The sequence below is a fragment of the Melanerpes formicivorus genome, unplaced genomic scaffold (assembly GCF_026170545.1).
Source record: "Melanerpes formicivorus ecotype bairdi unplaced genomic scaffold, bMelFor1.0.p_v2 SCAF_33, whole genome shotgun sequence".
NCBI classification, from domain to species: Eukaryota; Metazoa; Chordata; class Aves; order Piciformes; family Picidae; genus Melanerpes; species Melanerpes formicivorus.
This window is the reverse complement of record NW_027142385.1, coordinates 6,271,823-6,290,517: the sequence shown is the minus strand read 5'-3', so window position 1 is coordinate 6,290,517 and position 18,695 is coordinate 6,271,823. Positions and strand designations below refer to the sequence as shown.

Below are 18,695 nucleotides of genomic sequence, written 5' to 3'. Positions count from 1 at the left end.
TTCCCAGAGCTGTGTGTCACTGCTTGCAGGCCTAGAGATCCTCCAGACCGTGGAGGCCGTAGTGTGCTTCCTTGTCTAGTCATCTCAGTCAATGGATGCTGGGGCCTCGGTACCATTTGTGCGCTCAGTTAGGAGTTTGGGTTTTGGTCAGATTGTGGTTTTGGTTTCAAACTGAACTTAAAAGCAGTCCGTTTCTTACCAGTGACATTTGAAATGTTGAATGAGTGAATAGAGTTTGTCTGTGTTCAGCGACATTAAACAGTAAATTGTAGATAGTAGAGCAGCTCACCTTCCCTTATGTCAGATATAGAGAAATAAAGGTTCTTGGGGTTTATATGTACTCGAATTTCCTTTTTGGTGTTGAACTAGATCTGTCTGTCTAGTATGAATCATTGTTACTAGATACATCTTGAATTTAAGTGGAGAATTGTGATGGAATACTTGTGGGTTTTGTTTATCCAGAAGAAAACATATAATGGAAGCATCTACAGAATCTTGTTTTGGAAAATGAGGTAGCCCTGTTAATCTAAGTCTAATTCTCCAAACTCATAATATGCTTAATGGATTAGCACTAGCTTACTTTGTGACAGGGCTGGAGCAAAGCAGTCCATTCCTGCACTTAAATATTAATCCTTGTTGGAGTATTTTTCTCAATAATTTTTCTGGCTTTGGTTGGTTGTTTTTTTTAAGTGTTTCCATCTCTGTCAGTGTTGTCATCTTAATGAGTGTGGTGAAAATGGAAAAGCATGCTTTTATAATGTTTAATATTAGTTAAGGTATCCTGCTGCAAGCAACAAGAGCCTAAAGGCTGCTATTTATGCCATTTTAAAAAGTGGGAATTTTGGGCAGGTGTTGGTAAGGCATCAATAGCTTGAAGAAGGGAACAGATGTTTCCTCAGGTAAATATTTGTCAGTGGCTGGAAGGCTTTTTAGTGATCAGAGATAAAATGGCTATTCCAGACATGGCCACACACTATTTGTATGATGAGTTTATTTCAGAAGAAAGCTCATCATAGATGAGAGCTGACTGGCACAGCTCCTGCACTGCAGAGGAACCTTTAAGGCCTCGTGTTCCTTGGCCTAGTGTCTTCTAGGGGTCTGGAACTCAAGGCTGTGTCTCTGCGTCTTAGACCAGTTAATGAGTTAACACTTGACAACACAAGTCTTGTGTTGGGAAAGTATTTGGTATTGCTTTGACTAAAAACAAAGCAGAAACCCACTTTTCATCCTGTCAATGATGTGATCTTCAGTGCAGCAAAGGCTGTAGCAGCATTTGCCAATTTTTCTTGCACGTGGGTTTGTTCACTGAACAGAAGTTAAATGCCACGAACGCTAGGAAGAAGCATTTTTGCTGGGGCTTTGGCTGTTATGTTGCTGGTTAGCCCCAATGAGTAAGGGTTTTGTGTCTGTGATTCTTTGCAGAACCCATGGTCTGTGGAAATTTAGTTGGATTTCTTTTTGAAATGGCCTCTGCAAGGCTTTGTCATGCAGTAACCATTACTCCTGGAATAGCATTGCAAAGTACTTAGGAATGTATAAGCCTCTTTAATTCATAGAGAGATAGGCTTAGAGAGGTTTCCTCTGTGATTAGCATTTTGAATAATATTTGAACTTAATACATTACTCAGTGTCTCAGGGTTTTCTTTGTGTGTTAAGGTAGTGGATGTTGTTCAGGTGGCTCTTGGGCAGCTACCAAGCGGTTCTGAATCTGTCACATAAAATCTCACTCAGCAGATGAAAGTTTTGGGAGGCTTTTTTGGCATTTTAGGCTTAGTTCTGATTTGGTGGGAAAACAACAACAGCTTCTCAACTTATTATGTCTTATGTTTTGAAGTAATCCTGGTCTGAGAGGGTTTCTGTAACTGCCTTGGAGTGGCTCAGTAGAGAATGTTTTCGTAGAGATGTTAGATTTGGGATTGACATATATCAATTGACATAATTTCATGCCCTAATCTTTCAAATGCTGGTGTATATCCCAGATTTAATTTTCATCTGAGTACAGCTAAGCTCATGCTGAAGTGTGGGAATGCTCAAAAGCAGTCTAGAGCAGACTGTTAGTAGAAGTCATTCATCACTGCAGGTTTTACCTGAAACTGTTTTCTGTTTACTGCTACAGGGTATTTGAATTCTCCACATCTAAGCAGAAGGTTTTTCATCCTTTCTTTTATTTTTTCCCCAAGGACAAATTACTGAGAGCAGGCATGAGACATAATTTGGGAGCTGAAGTTTTGGGTTGTGTTTCACTTGGGGATGCATTCTTCCTCTCTTCCCTTCTGGCCATGAAAAGAATGTCTTGGTAGCCAAACAATGAACACTGCTACCTTCTTTTTTCAACAGAAATCCTGCTAGAGGACACCTGGAGGTGTTCAGGAGGAGACTTGACAGGGTGCTTGGTTGCATGGGTTAGTTGATTAGGTGGTGTTGGATGATAGGTTGGACGCAATGATCTTGAAGGTCTCTTCCAACCTGGTTTATTCTATTCTATTCTAGAGGGACAACCCCTCTTCTTGCATAGAAACTGGGCTGAGTGTTTCTGGAAGACTGTAGCTCCAGCACTGTCTGTCAGTGCTGGCTGCATGCTTGTCACAGATGGACTCCAAGGGAAGATCTTACAGCTGTCCAAATTCCAGGAGACAAGGGAAGGATGTTATGAAGGAAGGTGTTTCCTCATTTGGTGTCATCAGTCTCCTCAAATAAGTCAGGGAGTGTGGACATGGATCACTCTGAACATCTGGAAAGCTACTCTACACTTGAGGGACTCTAAAGTCCGTTTAGCTGAGACAGTAGTTTGAGGGAATGGAATTTGATTGGAACAGAATTATCTTTTTCCTCAGCCAGCTTTGATTAGGACCAAATGTGCACTTTAAGGAATTGTACTGGCAGTGTGAAAATACAGCTCATGATATTTAAGTGGCTAAGGAGCAAGAGTGCCGCTGAGCTTGTGGAACTTCAGTTCACAGGAGGTGAGTGTGGGAGGTTTAGAGAGGCTTGGCAAGCTGTCCGTGGGAGAGATCTCTGCTTCACCATCAGCAGAATGAACCAGATTGCCAAGCTGTAACAGGGACACATGCTGCACCCAGCTGAGCAGAGGGAAGCAGACCTGGTGGTCCTCAGCACCACTGCCCCCGCAGGCCTGAGCAGCAGCAGTCAGAATGAACACAACCAGGACTTTTTAGTTTGGGAAAACAGACAATGAAAAAACGTGATCTCTTTGCAGGATTAGTTAGCACAGCATTATTTTCTGTGTAGAAGTGATCTCCATCCTCACAGTTACATTTTAGATCTGGAAGGCACCTGTGGAAGCTTTTCAACGTGGCAGCCTGCTGTGAGCAGGTGGGTTGTGTCCAGCCCTTCCCAGGACAAATGTTGTTGCTTCTTTGAAAACACTTTGTAAAATTTGGATTTTTCAAACCCATCTTAGTGGATTGCAGCAAGGAGCTGTAAAGAGTTTCTTTAGTTCCTTTACATAGACTTCATGCCAGCATTAGCCTGAGACCTTTGGCAAGGACTAATGTAGTGTATTGTAGGGGCAGTGCAAGTTGTGGCTTTTTTAGGTCTTTGAAGTATTTAATGCTTGTTAAAGTTTTACAGTACCCCTAACAGCTACCCACAGTTACCAGTTGGTATAAGCAACTTGAGCACATTTTCTGGGCTAAATTGCACCAATCCCTGAGTTCCCTGCTTCTGCTCTTTGTCAGCTTTCTGCTCAGGTCCATAGTAAAAATATTTTTAAGCAGGCTGTTGTGTTTTGCAAGTGTTCAATAGTTAAACAATTGCTTCTTTAATAAAACACTGAATATTACTTGCCTGAAGTTTCTAGGGGTGAGGGAATTGCATGGTTATTATTTTGTCTCTTCTTCTTCATTCAGTTTTGTGGCTTTGTGCTTGATCAAAAGATAGGATGAGTGTGGTCACTCTCACCAGAACTCTAGAGAGTCCTTAGCTTGGTAGATATTTTTTTCTGCCTGTTGTATGTAAATGATCATGTGTAATTTCATAGGTCACTGAAGAAGTTTGTAAAACAGTCATATAATGAGAAGCAGCAAAGAATGGTTTTTATTGTAGTGCAGGTGGTCTTGGTTGCTGAGAACACGTGGCTTCTACTCATGATCTGCAGCTTAGAGACCATCCATAGAGTGCTAAATAATTCTGTGAGCAGATACTGATACTAATGAAATCCTGCTCAGAGTTTGAATAAGCTTCGTTCTGTTTACTATCGTGCTTTGGCTCTCTTTCCAAGTGGAACCAGTTCTTCGTGCTGCGGGAGGTAAAATAACATCTGGGGTGTATCCACTTCTCCACTTCAAGGGATAAGTCAAATTTGTTCAGATTGCTGTATTTTTCTTTATCAAATCATAATCAGGTAGTAATCTTTGAAGAGGGTTTTGTAAGGGAGGTGATAAAGAGATGGTCCCCACCCTGCAGTGAGGAGAGGAGAAGCTGGCAGTAATTGTCTCGCTGGGTGTTAAGTGAAGCTGTTTTCGTAATCCTGTCAGCTGTGTTGTATACAATGATTTATACATGGCACTGACAGTTTTGAGAGACCAGGACTCATGGATATGATGGAACAGAGCATAAGAATGGGTTCCTAAGAAATTATCATAATTTATCTCTGAGTCCATCTCTTATTAAAATAGTAGGGAGAACCCTTACAGAGTTTTTGCTGCTGAAACTTGGGGGGGGGAAAGTGACTTTGTTTTTATCATAGTGGGAAACAGTAAAAATGAGTGGTTTTGCTCTATACTAAACTGTCTGTGTACAACTAATGTGGTATGAAATTCACATAAAATCCATGTGTGAGGCAGATGCAGTCAACTCTGAGTGTACTGTGGTAAATTCTTCGACAGGTCTTGATAGGACAGCTGGAATTAGTCACGTATGCCTTAACTCATCTAATTATCAGGGTATGTGTCATTGTTTTTAAGTTACTGTAAAAACACTGGCAAATTTCAAGCTTTATGCCTTTTGAACACCTCAGCCTGTCTAAACCTGGCAGCTGTACAGCTTGCATTGAAGTTGTTACCTGCGTTTTCCTGGGGTAACAACTCAGAAAGCACGTTAGGAAAACTAGAAGGTTCTTGCAAGCTTTGCAGCAATGTGCAATAGTAACATCTAAGTGACTTTCTTTTGGAATGTAGGTGCTATTGGAGACTTTATCAATGGGGGTCAAGGGGATGAGGTCAGTCCCTTTTCAGTGGTGCCCAGCAACAGGGCAAGGGACAACAGGCACAGTCTGAATGTAGAAAGTTCCACCTGAACATGAGGAAAGTTTCTTTGCTGTGAGGATGCCAGGGCCCTGGACCAAGCTGCCCAGAGAAGTTGTGGAGTCTCCTTCTCTGCAGACATTCCAAACCTGCTTGGACATGATCCTGGGCAAGCTTCTGTGAGTGACCCTGCTTTAGCAGGGGCATTGGACTAGATGATCTCCAGAGGTCACCATTTTGAGATTCTATATGACCTTTTTATGAGAGAGAAAGAAAAAAAGTTACATGGTTTCATTGCTTTTAGTTTGCTTTGGTACACTTTGTTAAATTGCTTGAGCAGAAGTTTTTGTAACAATAGCTTAGAAGCTCATTGCTCAGCAATTAGTTTTTTCATGTTGATTTTGCTGAATTCCAGAGCATAAATGTGTAAAACCCCAAGTTTTAATGACCAGAATTTTTCTAACATCCAAGTTCAGTTATAGGTCATGAAAGGAAGGTGCTGGAAAAGATGCCTGTAGAAACTGGGACTTGGAAAGATGGGGACATTTATAAAGACCCTTGTCACATTCTGTAGTGAGGCAAGCAAAGAGTGTGTGACAGCTTTGGAGTTTGCCCCAGCCATAAAAACTGGGGAGAAAAGCTGCCCATAATACCAGTGGCTGCTTGTGTATCCACAGTGGTCAGCCAGTTAGCTTTAGGTTGGCTCTGGTGTTTACCTGTTCTAAAACTGACAACTTGTTTCTGAGGTTTTTGACAATGTGGCAGTTTGGGCATTCTTAAGGAGGCTTTGGAGGATAAGCAGACCTGGGTGCTGCAGGTGTTTTATGTTGTGTTGTACTGCAGATTGAGAATAATTAGCAGAAATGTGAAAGGTAAGATAGGTTTCTTGCATGGCTCTTTCAGGGATGAATTTTAAATCCTGAAGATATCTGACAATTAGAACACATTTTTGGCCATGACTGTCTAGGGAGGCTGTGTTCCTCTGTTTGAGATATAATTCCATTATGTACAGAACATCTACAACTATGGTATTTGTAACTTTCTCAACTTCAATTTCATGCTCCTTGTGTTACAGTTCATCCTGCCATTTATTTTGCATTTATTTGTACCCACTGCATGAACAGTGAGATTGTGTTCAGCATGAAATGGATTTGAACTAAATAGCACAGTTAATATTAACCACTCATGAGCTTTGATGTGCCTTTTATATCCTAAAATGTGTGTGGACCTTTAGTTACAGCATCACATTAATGACAAAACTGTTCCTTTCTGTCACAGGCAGGTGAATTTAGCTGTCATAAGTGTTGTATACAATGATGCAGAAAATAAAACTGGGCAAATTACAGTGAAATAAGTTGCAGTCAATGGAGGATTGCTGTTTATGAATGACTTCTTGTGATTGTATTCAAATGGAGAAGAGAAGGATGAGGGAAGACCTTACTCCCTACAACTACCTGAAAGGATGTTGCAGTGAGGTGGGGGATAGTCTCTTCTGCCAAGTATCAGGTGACAGAACAAGTGGAAATGGCCTGAAACTGTGCCAGAGGAGATCTAGGTTGGATATGAGGAAAATTTCTTTCCTGCAAGACTGGTCAGGCATTGGAACAGGCTGCCCAGGGAGGTGAAGTCACCATTCCTGGAGCCATTCAAGAAGCACATGGACATGGGGACATGGTTTAGTGGTCATGGTGTTAGACTGTATGGTCTTAGAGGTATTTTCCAACCAAAATCATTTATGATTTTATGTAATTAACACCTCTGGTACTAGAAGTAATTCTCATCCTCCCCATATCTGGTTAATCAAAATTCATTCAGTCCCTAAGCAATTACCTGGTGATCAGAAACATGGAGTTCAAGGGTGCTTCAGTATGGAGGAAAAAGATTTTATATCTTCTGACTGGATGTTCAGACTAAAGAACAGTAGCCAGAAGGCAATCTTTATTTATTAATTTATGGATTTCTGTAGCATGGAAACTCAGCAGTAAGGACTAGATCCATTTATTGCTGGAAGAGGCTTTTGAAAACATTAAAATGTTGTTGGTTTAAGTGAAAAGTGATGTGGGAGGTCCTACTGCCCCTGTCACACAGGCAGCTGAGCATCATCTTCCAGTAGTCTCTTTTTTATGATTTGTGCAAAGATCCCAGTTGAATAGGCTGTGTCCCCTGTGGTGTGTTAGAGTTGAAGAGGATGCTTTTGGCTCTCTGGAGGTACAGTCTATGAAATAATTGCAGCCTGCAGTGTGGTGAAGGGACCTGAAGCAGTCCTGGGTGAGGTTCAGGCCTCTTTGTCCAGCCTTTGCTCACAGCATGGTTTCAGACAGTCACCTCGGTTACCCAGCTCAGCAGGGGTCTGTGGAGCTGAAGGAGGGCAGATGTTCAGTCTAAACCCTTCATCTTGGCACTTCAGATTTCAGACATTGTGAATTTGCTTTTTTGATTTGTTTTGCATTGCTTTGTTTTGTTAGGAGAAAGCCTTTCAAACTTGGAGTGGTGCTAATGCTCTCACCAGAAATGTACCACTTCATGGATCTTGTATGAGCTGCTATTCTGTTATTTCCTTTCACAAGTAATTTTAGTAAAAAGCAGAGTGTCTTTGGTCCTCAAAGGTGTAGCTATTCATAATGGAGCTAAAAATGTTGAATTCTATGAGCTGCTTTACATTTTGATTTTTGGATCTTTCCCCAGTCTGTAGAACTGGAAGCTCTAGTTCGCTTTCTGGAAACGGCAACAACCAGCAAATGGAATTAGCTTTCAATAGCCTTTGCTTTTAGATCAGGTTGACTTAATGTTAAGAAGATTACAAATGCTTGAATTTCTTTATTCCCCTAAAAAAGGACACCCACATTAACACATGCTATTTATGTAGTGCCAGTGGAGTTTTATTGTGTCTCTTCTGTGCATGTTGGAAGGGACTCAGAGGGGATCTTCTCAATGCTTGTCACTATCTAGACGCAGGGAGCAAGAGGATGGGGCCAGAGTCTTTTCAGTGGTGCCCAGCAACAGGACAAAGGGCAGTGGGCACAAACTTCAGCCCAGGAGGTTCCACCTGAACAGAAGGAAAAAGTTCTTTGCTGTGAGAGTCTTGTGGAGTCTCCTTTGGAGAGATTCCAAACCCGCCTGAACATTGTGATCTCAGGCAACCTGCTCTGGGTGACCCTGCTTTAGCAGGGGGTTTGGACTAGATGATCTCTAGAGGTCCCTTCTGAACCTCCCCATGTTGGGATTCAGCCTGTAGTCCACGTATCACAGGGTTCAGCATTGTACAAAGGAAAAACAGTGATCTTAGTTGTTAAGAACTTCAAGAATTGTTGCATTTTGAGAAACAGGGACAGTACTGTGTGACTGAGTAGCCAACCACACTGGTTTACTGTGTGTTTTTATTGAAATGGTATCACTTCTGTACTTCTCCCTCATGTAATTGATAACATACTATCTCAGTTTCTCCTCTTCATGAACATTAAGTGCTCTGCAGTGTACAAGTACCATGTGCCTTCTTTTGCACTCAAGGACAGGCTATGGGTAGGAGTTTTTTTTTTGAATGGGGAAGTGTAATTATTCTGGAAATTAGCTGAATGAAAAGTAAATAGGCTGCCAAATGAATAATTCCTTTAACTGTAGATGTGGGTATTTAAAATGAACTGTTGAAGTGGCTTTGGGGGAAGATCTCCAGAGTGACTGGATAGCATCAGAGAGAATGGTATGTTTGAGAATTATGAAATGTCAGGCTTCTATTAAGACAATAGACTTGAGGCCCTCCTGATTACTGTCACCCCCTTGGAAAGATCAATAGCTTCCAGTCTGATTACTGAATATGAGTTGGAAGTATTTGTATGGGGATATAGCTGTTTTTCACTTGGTTTGTGTCTTTTCCACAATAGCAAGAAACTACTGCTTGCAACAGCATTCCCTCCCTCTTTCAACTCTTATCTATTGAAGTTTGCTTTGTGTTGTAGTGTTAGAACCTGTAATGCTGGCAGTGCTTCAGCAATGTATAGATTCAAAACGTCTTACATGTGTTCAGAGTGATCAGAGTATTAGCTGTTGGTGATGTATTTTTTCCTGCCAGCTAGGAAGCTGTGCTGATTCATAGCAAAAGTGGAAGCCCTTGAGGGTTGGGAGCTGGTGGGGAAGAAGGGATGTGCAGCGCTGGAGCCTTCTGTGTTGTTAATTTTAACTTGCATGTTGCCTGCCACGCTCATGTTCTGTGTTTGTTTTGGTAAGATTATAAGGCAGCTTGTGGAAGTGGTGCCATTCCTAAGGAAGTTACTTTTAGACTTGGTTTAAATTTCACATTGAATCCAAGTCCAAGTGGTGTGGTTTTGCTTCATAGGCTTCAGTTTTTCTTTAAAGGCTGAAAAGCTGGAATGCTTCAGTGCTCTTGTCTTCAAGAGTGTGGACATCAGCTCACTGGAGACTCAATTGTTTGCAAACTGCTTGTAAAATGCTCAAGGTTTTTGGCAGGTTATTTCGATCTTTCTATGAGCTTTGACAGTTCAGAACCAAGAAATAGGTGGCTTAGTTCTCTTTTGCAGTTTGAGAATGTTTGGCTGGCCCCTCTTAGTGACTGAGTGCTATGTTATCTAGTTGCTGTGCACAGATGCATTGCTTGAAGTAGCTGTAAGTTTTACTTTGAAGGTGTCTAAACTTTGTCCATCTGTTACAGCAGTTTGGCCTGGGGTCTGCATAAAGGATTTTTAACTCCAAGTAAAATGAGAAGAATAACCACTAACCAGTACATGTGATAGTGTATTGTTCTGATTAAATTGGGGCTTATTCAGGGAATAGTATCATAGTCGTAGTATCATTCAGGGTTGGAAGGGACCACAAGGATCATCTAGTTCCAACCCCCCCGCCATGGGCAGGGACACCCCACACTAGATCAGGCTGGCCAGAGCCTCATCCAGCCTGCTCTTAAACACCTCCAGGGATGGGGCCTCGACCACCTCCCTGGACAACCCATTCCAGGGTTTCACCACTCTCATGGTGAAGAACCTCCTCCTCACATCTAGCCTGAATCTCCCCACCTCCAGCTTCATTCCATTCCCCCTATATAGCTAGAGGTATGTGGAGGGCAGTGGGGCTTTGTCCATGCTGAAGTGTTTCTCGAAAGGGATTCCAGTATCTTGAGAAAGGTAACTGTAATATATAAGATTTTTACTGCTTTATAGATTGTGACCCAACTCTACATGCTTTACTTAGTTAAAATAAAAGCACAAAGACCTATTGAAATCCATTTTCCATGTGAGGCTGCAGACTGAACTGCCTTCAGTGTTTTTTTTTCTTCCTGATATTTTTTGGGCTTTGTTTTTCATGTGCCAGCTCTGAATTACACTCCAAATATTGACTTGGTTTAGAAGGGATGCCACGTCTTGGTGTGGCTTGTTGAAACTGTTCTTCCTTGTTTCAGATAATGTCCCAGAGGAGCTGAAGGACCCATTTTACATAGATCAATATGAGCAAGAACATATTAAACCACCCGTGATCAAGCTGCTGCTGTCCAGCGAGCTGTACTGCCGCGTCTGTAGCCTCATTCTGAAGGGGGATCAGGTGGCTGCTCTGCAGGGACACCAGTCAGTGATCCAGGCTCTGTCTCGAAAAGGGATTTACGTCATGGAGAGCGATGATACACCTGTGTCTGAATCTGATCTGGGCTCTGCACCAATCAAAATGGTTAGCTTAATTAAATCCACCTAATGATCTTCTTTTTATTTAACACTATTTAAAATAGCACTATTTAAATGGAATGAAGAGCTTTTCATTTCTGGGTCGCTAACCTCAGGAATCTTCTCGCTTTAAATACAGTTGGAATAGAGAATACTCATTTTCTTGCAGGATTTGTCAGTGCCCTTTGTCTTCTTCTCTTAGAGTTCTCATATGGCAATGATTGATGCTCTTATGATGGCCTATACTGTCGAAATGATCAGCATTGAGAAGGTGGTCGCTAGTGTCAAGCGTTTCTCTACATTCAGTGCCTCGAAAGAACTGCCCTATGATTTGGAGGATGCAATGGTTTTCTGGATTAACAAGGTAACATTTCTTTTGATAAACACATTCCTGTTTCTTATTGTCTTTTCAGATTTTGAAAGTTTTTGATGAGTGTTGTCAATCCTTCTTACCTGTGTATTTCTATCTCCGCTTCAGATGAGTGGTTTGGGTTGAAAGGGACCATTAAAGGTCGTTTAGTCCAGCCCCCCTGTAGTCAGCAGGGACATCTTCAACTAGGGCAGGTTGCTCAGAACTCCAGCCTGACCTGGAATGGTTCCAGGGATGGGGCATCTACCACCTCTCTGGGCAACCAGGGTCACAGTCTCACTGCCCTTAGCATAAAGTTCTTCCTTCTATTCAGTGTAAATCTCCCAATTTTAGTCTGAAACCATCACTCACCCCTTGTCCTGTCACAGCAGGCTCTGCCAAAAAGACTGTCCCTCTGAAATGAAGATGAGTACTGTGTCCAGTTCTGGGCCCCTCAGTTTAGGAAGGAGGTTGACTTGCTGGAACGAATCCAGAGAAGAGCAACAAAGTTGGTGAGGGGTTTGGAGCACAAGCCCTATGAGGAAAGACTGAGGGAGCTGGGGTTGCTCAGCCTGGAGAAGAGGAGACTCAGGGGTGACCTTATCACTCTCTACAACTACCTGAAGGGAGGTTGTAGACAGGCGGATGATGGTCTCTTCTCCCAGGCAGCCAGTACCAGAACAAGAGGATGCAGTCTCAGGCTGTGCCAGGGGAGGTTCAGGTTGGATGTTAGGAAGAAGTTCTATACAGAAAGAGTGATTGCGCTATGGAATGGGCTGCCCAGGGAGGTGGTGGAGTCGCCGTCATTGGAGGTGTTCAGGAGGAGACTTGATGGGGTGCTTGGTGCCATGGGTTAGCTGTTTGGGTGGGTTGGATTGGTTGATGGGTTGGACACGATGATCTTGAAGGTCTCTTCCAACCTGGTTTGGTTTATTCTAAATAAAGTTTATTTATTCTAAATTAAGACAACTGCTTGTTACTTGCTCCCTTACATCCGGTGGTAGTTGAACATAATATCCTAACAGATTATTATTAATAGTATTTGATTCCCTTGTTATTGCAGCATATTCTAATTTAATCATCTTGCTTGGCTTCCTGAGGTTTCTGTGTGCATTGGGAAAGAGAATCCAACTAGGAGGGAAATGCAGTTTTTCTTTCTTGGGGATGCTGTAGTAAAGCTGGTACATTTTTCAAGGAAAAATTAAAAATGGAGCTAATTAAGCACTAAATTAGGAAACCAGCAGAAACTGAGTTATATTTTTTTCAGACAAGCTGCTGTGAGGGTTTGGGTGTTGTTGGGTTTTGTTTGTATGGTGGGTTTTTTCTTGATGAAGCATTTTTTTGTGTTGAGTAACAGGACAGACTTAATTCTGATTAGCTTGAATCTATTTAACAGAAATACTGAAATTTTTCAATGGGTAGAGGTTAAGTTACTGAAAGCCTTTGGGTTGACAACAGACATGTTCCAAAGAGAATGCCTGCTTTGGTAAGCCAGGATTTCATGTTGTGATTATACCTACTGTTAGTAAGAAAATTGGCCTGGAAACCTCTTCTAACACATTATTCTAGGAACTTCTGTGTTTTATGGGCTGACCATTAAGTCGAGAGGAGAAAGAAGAAAACTTGACTTGTGGAAACATCTTCAGATGTTATTTTAATATCTTTTCTATGCTATGCCCTTTTAGGTGAACCTTAAAATGAGAGAGATAACAGAGAAAGAGATTAAATTAAAACAGCAACTAATGGAAAGTCCTGGGCACCAAAAGGTAGGACAAATTTATCTTCAGCTGTGATTTTGTGTATTGATGGACTAATGGATTTAAACACAAACATCTCAGTGGTTTCTTTGTCAGGGACATGTGAGGCAGGCAGTGATCAAAATTCCCAAGCTTTTGTGCATGCAGTCTGTTCTGTGTCTACCATCAGTGCCCTTCCTTATCTTTCAAGCCCACTGGTATCTTCTGCCTTTCCCTTGAGTGTCAATTGGACTAAACTCACTTGTTTCAACTTAAAATTACTTGTATCAATTTTGTGTGGGTAAATATGACTCTGCTTTCACAGCACAAAATATATGTTATATATTTTGAAAGCTCTTGGGGCATATTCATTTTGCATGGGTTAATTGTCTAATGTATATTCAGAGGCTTACCCAGGTTCTAGCTAGTAAGCATACTCTTGGCATTCAGACGTTAAATGTGTGTTTGTAGTTGTTTTTCCGCCTTCTTCCCTTGGATTTATATCACAATGCACTAGCACTGCAAAATATAAGTACACTTTCATTTCTGGAGCCTGTGCACCATATTTTTTCTCAGACAAAGTGTCTGTCAGCTCTCTGAGCTCCTAATTTATGATGTGATGAAGCCTTAAATTCTTGCCTCCAATTGGCGTTGCAGCGCAAAGGGGATAAAAGTGTGATGTATGAACACAGCACAATTGTTTAACTTCCATGGTGGTGACAGGTTATTTTTCTGTGCTCTTGTTGTTGTAAAATAATATCCTTCACTGAGGGGCTAAAGAGCTGTTCAATTTCCAAGTTAATGTGTGGTCTGAGGGATCACGTTGACTATTTGACTCTCTATTGGCTTTTGAGTCTCATTTTGGTATTTATAAATCTCACTTTCTAAGCTACAAGCCCTCTGAAATATGAAAGTGTGTCTTGTTGAAGTGCATTTAAGTATTACTGCTTTTAACTTGCATTGCTGATGTTCCTTTCCTATTCCTACGTTCCTCTCCTTGCTTCCTGAGCAGTCTCCTTCCAAGTGGTATTGGAAATTAGTACCTGTAAGTGAACTACTCTTACACCAGTTGTCATCCACAAATCCATGGCTTTTTCAGTTTCTTCAGAGTTTGCTTCCATTACCATGCTTCTTAGATGGTCTTTTGAGAAATAAAAGCCACCACTGTGTAACCTTTTGGGTCATCAGGCTTAGTTTTCATGGCATGATTTTTGCATACTGTACAGCATATAGCATAATCACTTTACAGCATTGCAAAATTGTTTTCCCAGTGCAGGAGGGAGGGAGCTGGAGTAGCAGCAAAAAAACCCCTAGAGAATTAACAGTTGAAATGGTTTTGTTGTAAGCAGGCAATAGATCACAGCACTAAGGTGATACCAAAGCTGGTAGGTTTAAATGGTTGCTTAATCTTTGAATCTGTAGTTGAGACAGTCAGATGTTTGCAGTTGTTCATTAAATAATGCTCTTGCACCTGCTCTGCTTCAGGTTTGTAAATCTGTCAAAACCAGAACACTGTTACTCATTGAGATGAGGTTAGAAGATTGGACAAACCAGTCTGGAGCTGCTGTGATGGTGGCTGGAACTGCATGCTGAGTTAATGAGACTGAAGCTGGCATAGTGAGAGTAATGACAGCTTACACATCAGAACAGAATGCTTCTTTATGGTGGTGTGAAATGGAATACCAATTCCACTATATATAAAAAACTAACACAATGGTTTTTCTAGTATTCAAGCCTGCTTCCTTTTGGCTGAGTTTCCTGGCTTTATTTCCACTTGTAGAGATTTTAGTTTGTTCCTCTGCTTTCTTTAGGCTTGATGCCCTTTTTCCTTCATTTGCTGGATTTTGCTTTTTCCATTTTCTCTCTGGGAAGATGAGAGCTATTGTCCCAGCTGCAGATTCCAAAGAGCAGTGCACTTGGAACAGGCAGCATGGTGGGACAGTCACCTTCAATCTCTGCCTTTCCACAGACAGCTCAGTCCCATTCCTCTGCCTCATAAACTTTATGCCTTTGAAGCAAGTGTATGGGCTGCAGCAAAAACTTTAAATACCTGAATAAACTTTAAATACCTGAAAATTCAAGGGACCTGCAGGCTAATAAGCTCTGTAACAGAGCCCTTGTCTTCCAGCCTTATTTAGTGACATGCACCAGTATGTGATGAAGTACTGACCTAGTGCTTAGCACTTACCTTCTAGTGTGCTTCAAGATCACATCTGTGTTTGAGGCAATCATTGATAGCCTTTCCAGGAAGTTGAGTAGGTTTCTGTTTTGTTTAGAGATAACTGGGTGAGAGTAGAAGAAACTACAGGAATGGAATTGACTTGCAGGATGTCATTGAGCTGTGGGAGGAATTTACGGTAGCCTTTCAGTACTTAAAGGGGCCTGTGTGAAAGGTGTGAAGCGTCCTTCTAGTGGGGCCTGTTGTGATGGCACAAGGGGTGATGGTTTTAAGCTAAAAGAGGAGAGGTTTAAACTAGATACAAGGAAGAAATTGTTTACACCTATGGTGATGAGACACTGGAACAAGTTGCCCAGAGAGGTTTTCCAGGTGAGGTTGCCTGGGGCTCTGAGAAACCTGCTCCAGTTGAAGATGTGCCTACTCAGTGTAGGGGTGTTGACCCTAAAGGTCCCTTCCACCCAAAGGAATTCACTGATTCTATGAAGTTATTGGTAAATAGAGGTTATCACACTGGTAGCAGTAACATTTAGATTGTACTGGTGTGCTGACTGATTCTGTAGTTTCCATAGTAGTTGTCACCCTGTGTCACTTCTGTATTTCTTTCTAGTTTCTAATTACCTCTATCAGTAGCACCCATTTCTGCACTTTAATGCATACAAATGTCATTAGTTGTATGCATGGATGGAGTGGGGGTGAAGAAACCACAAAATTCAGCTCAGAATATGAGTTCAGAGTTCTGAGTATAAAAGACTGAATGGTTAAGAGAATACCAGCTGAGCAAAAAATGAGTGACATTCATTAAAGCTTCGTTGATAAATCTGTGGGTTTTCACCAAAGATGAAGATAAAAAAGGAATTCTCGTAGATTTTAGTTCTCAGTACTGAGTGTAGTTGGGTTAAATCCCCCTTAGACCTATTGGAGAGGAAGTACTTGTAGTAACTTCACATACAGGAAGGATTAAAGTTTGAAGAGGAAATTTCTGAAGTTTGTTTGTACGGTGCTTACTTCAACTAAGTGGATAACGATGAACCTTTTAAGCTAACCAGTTCACCTCAGTGGGCATCCCTTATTTTGTCAGACTTAGTGACCACATTCCCAGTGCATAATGGATGTTGCTAATGCATTTGATTTTGATTTTTCCTGTTTAATCACCATCGTGTATCTCGCTGTTTCTTTCTGTGTAAGCCTGATCTGATGCATGCCGTGTCGCACTGCATGCTGGAACCAGTGGAATATGCTCGTGTGGTACAGTATGATTCGTATTCCATTACATATTTGTGGAGTGCTCCAGGCTGGGGGAAAAAGAAGTAAAAGTAATTTACACCTGGTAAAAGGTTGGGGGAAAATAGTGGTAGCTTGTAGAGGTAGCTTTTAGAGTTACTTGCCTTTGCCAGGAAAATTAACGTGTTTATATTTGAGTAAAACAAATAAATGGAACTGGTGCTTGCTATTCTGATTGGAAGTGGTCTTTGTTCCTCTGAACAGATTTTTTTCTCAGCCTGTGCTATCCTAAATTGACACCCATGAGAGTGTGTGTGAGTGTGTGTTTCCTGGAAAGTGGTGAAATCCAGCTTTCTTCTGATGATTAAATACATTCTCTGTATAACTGCATGTTAGGCCAGCACATTGATTGAGATAGCTTGTTAAATGCTAAGTGATATTAATCACTAAAGGGTAAAAGGAACTTTTTTTCCAGCACTGAGAGGTATTCCTGCTAGTTTCTCTGCCTTACTGCCCTCTTGCTTGCCTGTGCTTTGCTGCTCCAACCTATAGGTAGAGCCTTCTAGTCTAGCTGGCAGTGTGGGTGTCTAGCAACTATCAACACTGAACTTGTCTTGCAAAGACTGCAAGAAGCAATGCCAAGATTTGTTCTGTAGTTGTCTGGCTTTAGCTACTCTTCAGCCACGCTCCAAATGACATGAAGGCTGGGCAGGGGTTTGCAGAAGAGTTTGGTACTGCTCTGTAGTGCAGCCAAAGAGAGCCTGCTGCTGCTGCTGTGCCAGGCCTGGTGCTCATCTTGCTGACCACTTTTGGAAGAGGCCCAGTTTATTTCTTTTGCACTTTGGGTTCTGGCTTGGCAGATACAGAATGTGCAGAATCTCTCTGAGGGAACTTTGCTGTCTGTGGGCATGATGGCAAGTCTGTGGATGTAGGTAATGTATGAGAAAGCACCAGCTCATCTGATTATTTTTTGGCTGTGCTTTGGTTTGGTTTGTTTCTCCCAAGCTTTAAGTGTTTTCATGTAGTTATTCATGTCTCTTTCTTTGGATCTGCTGCATTCCTGCATCTGTGTGGAAGGATTTTGACTTAAATTGCTTGAAACAAGTTAAAATGTGTGGATGAAGCTAGGAATTTAGCAGCATGGATTGCTTCCAGATATGAGGAGAATGATTAAAAGGGGAGCACTATATTCTTCAGAATTGGCTTCCATTGAGAGAAAAATACAACCTTGGAAATGGGGGTTGACTTAAAGCAGAATGCTGTAAAGGATCCACCGTAAAGAGTTTTCAGTGCTTAACAAAAATGACCTTTTCTCCCTCTTCTCTTTCTGTCAGCATCTCATGAACATTCGTGTTCTTTCGCCAGGTGCGTTACCGAAGAGACCATCTTTCAAGCAGGCAATTGCCTTACTTTCCTTTGCTTGAAGATTTGATGAAGGATGGTAGTGATGGTGCTGCTCTTCTGGCTGTAATACACTACTATTGTCCAGAGCACATGAAACTAGATGGTAGGTAGTAAAGATTGCTATAAAAAAAGAAGAAAAATAAACAAAAACCTCTTCAATCTTTGGAAGCTGAGCTAGAAATAGATTATCAAATGAAAGTGTGACACATCTAGTAGGTAGTGAACTACATCAGGTTAGCCAGGTCAAATACAGAACCTGCCTCAGTGTATTTCAAAAGTAGCTTCGCTTTGGTTTTGTTTTCAGGAGGCTCTGCTCTGTATATTAAGAGCTACAAAATAATAATTTCTTTTATAAGTCTAGATGATATGACTTTTTTTGGCTCAAGTGACTGAGCTTGGTTTCAGTAGACCATAGCAAAGGAGGACATGCCTAACTAGTGTTCATTGCCAGCTCCTATGTTCTCTAGGAGTAGAGAATTTGACATTTTACAGTCTGTATCTTAAAATAGCTTCTGCCAGTCTTCAGCAATTGTCACTCTTCAGCATATCAAACATGAGTTCTCTTTTCCAGGCAATGTTTTGGGTTTTTTGGTTTTGTTTTTTTTTAAATAATTCCATATCCTTGTTGCATTTTACTTCTCCAGGTCAACATTTTGTATTGTTTTTTAAATGCTCAGATTCATTGTACTTTGCAGAGCTCCTGAATGGTTTCTGAAGCAGCCAGCAGTGTGAATCTTAGGAGTAACCTTTTAGTATTTGCAAATCAAGATGTTTGGGTTTAATTAGGCACTGAGTCCATCATCAATAAATTTGCTGATGATACCAAGCTGGGAGCAGGAGTTGATCTGCTGGAGGGTAGAGAGGCTCTGCAGAGGGACCTCGACAGGCTGGACAGATGGGCAGAATCCAACAACATGAGATTTAACACATCCAAGTGCC

The 18,695-nt window shown here is 41.5% G+C and overlaps 1 protein-coding gene across 8 annotated transcripts in view; it reads left to right on the top strand.

Annotated features, from left to right (window-relative positions):
• CAMSAP1 (calmodulin regulated spectrin associated protein 1) overlaps window positions 1-18,695 on the top strand; it is a 44,295-nt gene that overhangs the window by 9,905 nt on the left and 15,695 nt on the right. For 3 of the 8 annotated variants that reach the window (XM_068155851.1, XM_068155854.1, XM_068155855.1), the window contains exons 3-8: window positions 10,612-10,874; window positions 11,070-11,231; window positions 12,902-12,982; window positions 13,965-13,997; window positions 16,317-16,376; window positions 17,718-17,859. In XM_068155851.1, the coding sequence (XP_068011952.1) occupies window positions 10,612-10,874; window positions 11,070-11,231; window positions 12,902-12,982; window positions 13,965-13,997; window positions 16,317-16,376; window positions 17,718-17,859 (741 nt within the window). Of the gene's footprint in view, window positions 1-10,611; window positions 10,875-11,069; window positions 11,232-12,901; window positions 12,983-13,964; window positions 13,998-16,316; window positions 16,377-17,287; window positions 17,860-18,695 lie in introns of those variants that run through there. The other 5 variants (XM_068155853.1, XM_068155852.1, XM_068155857.1 and 2 more) reach the window with 3 other exon arrangements.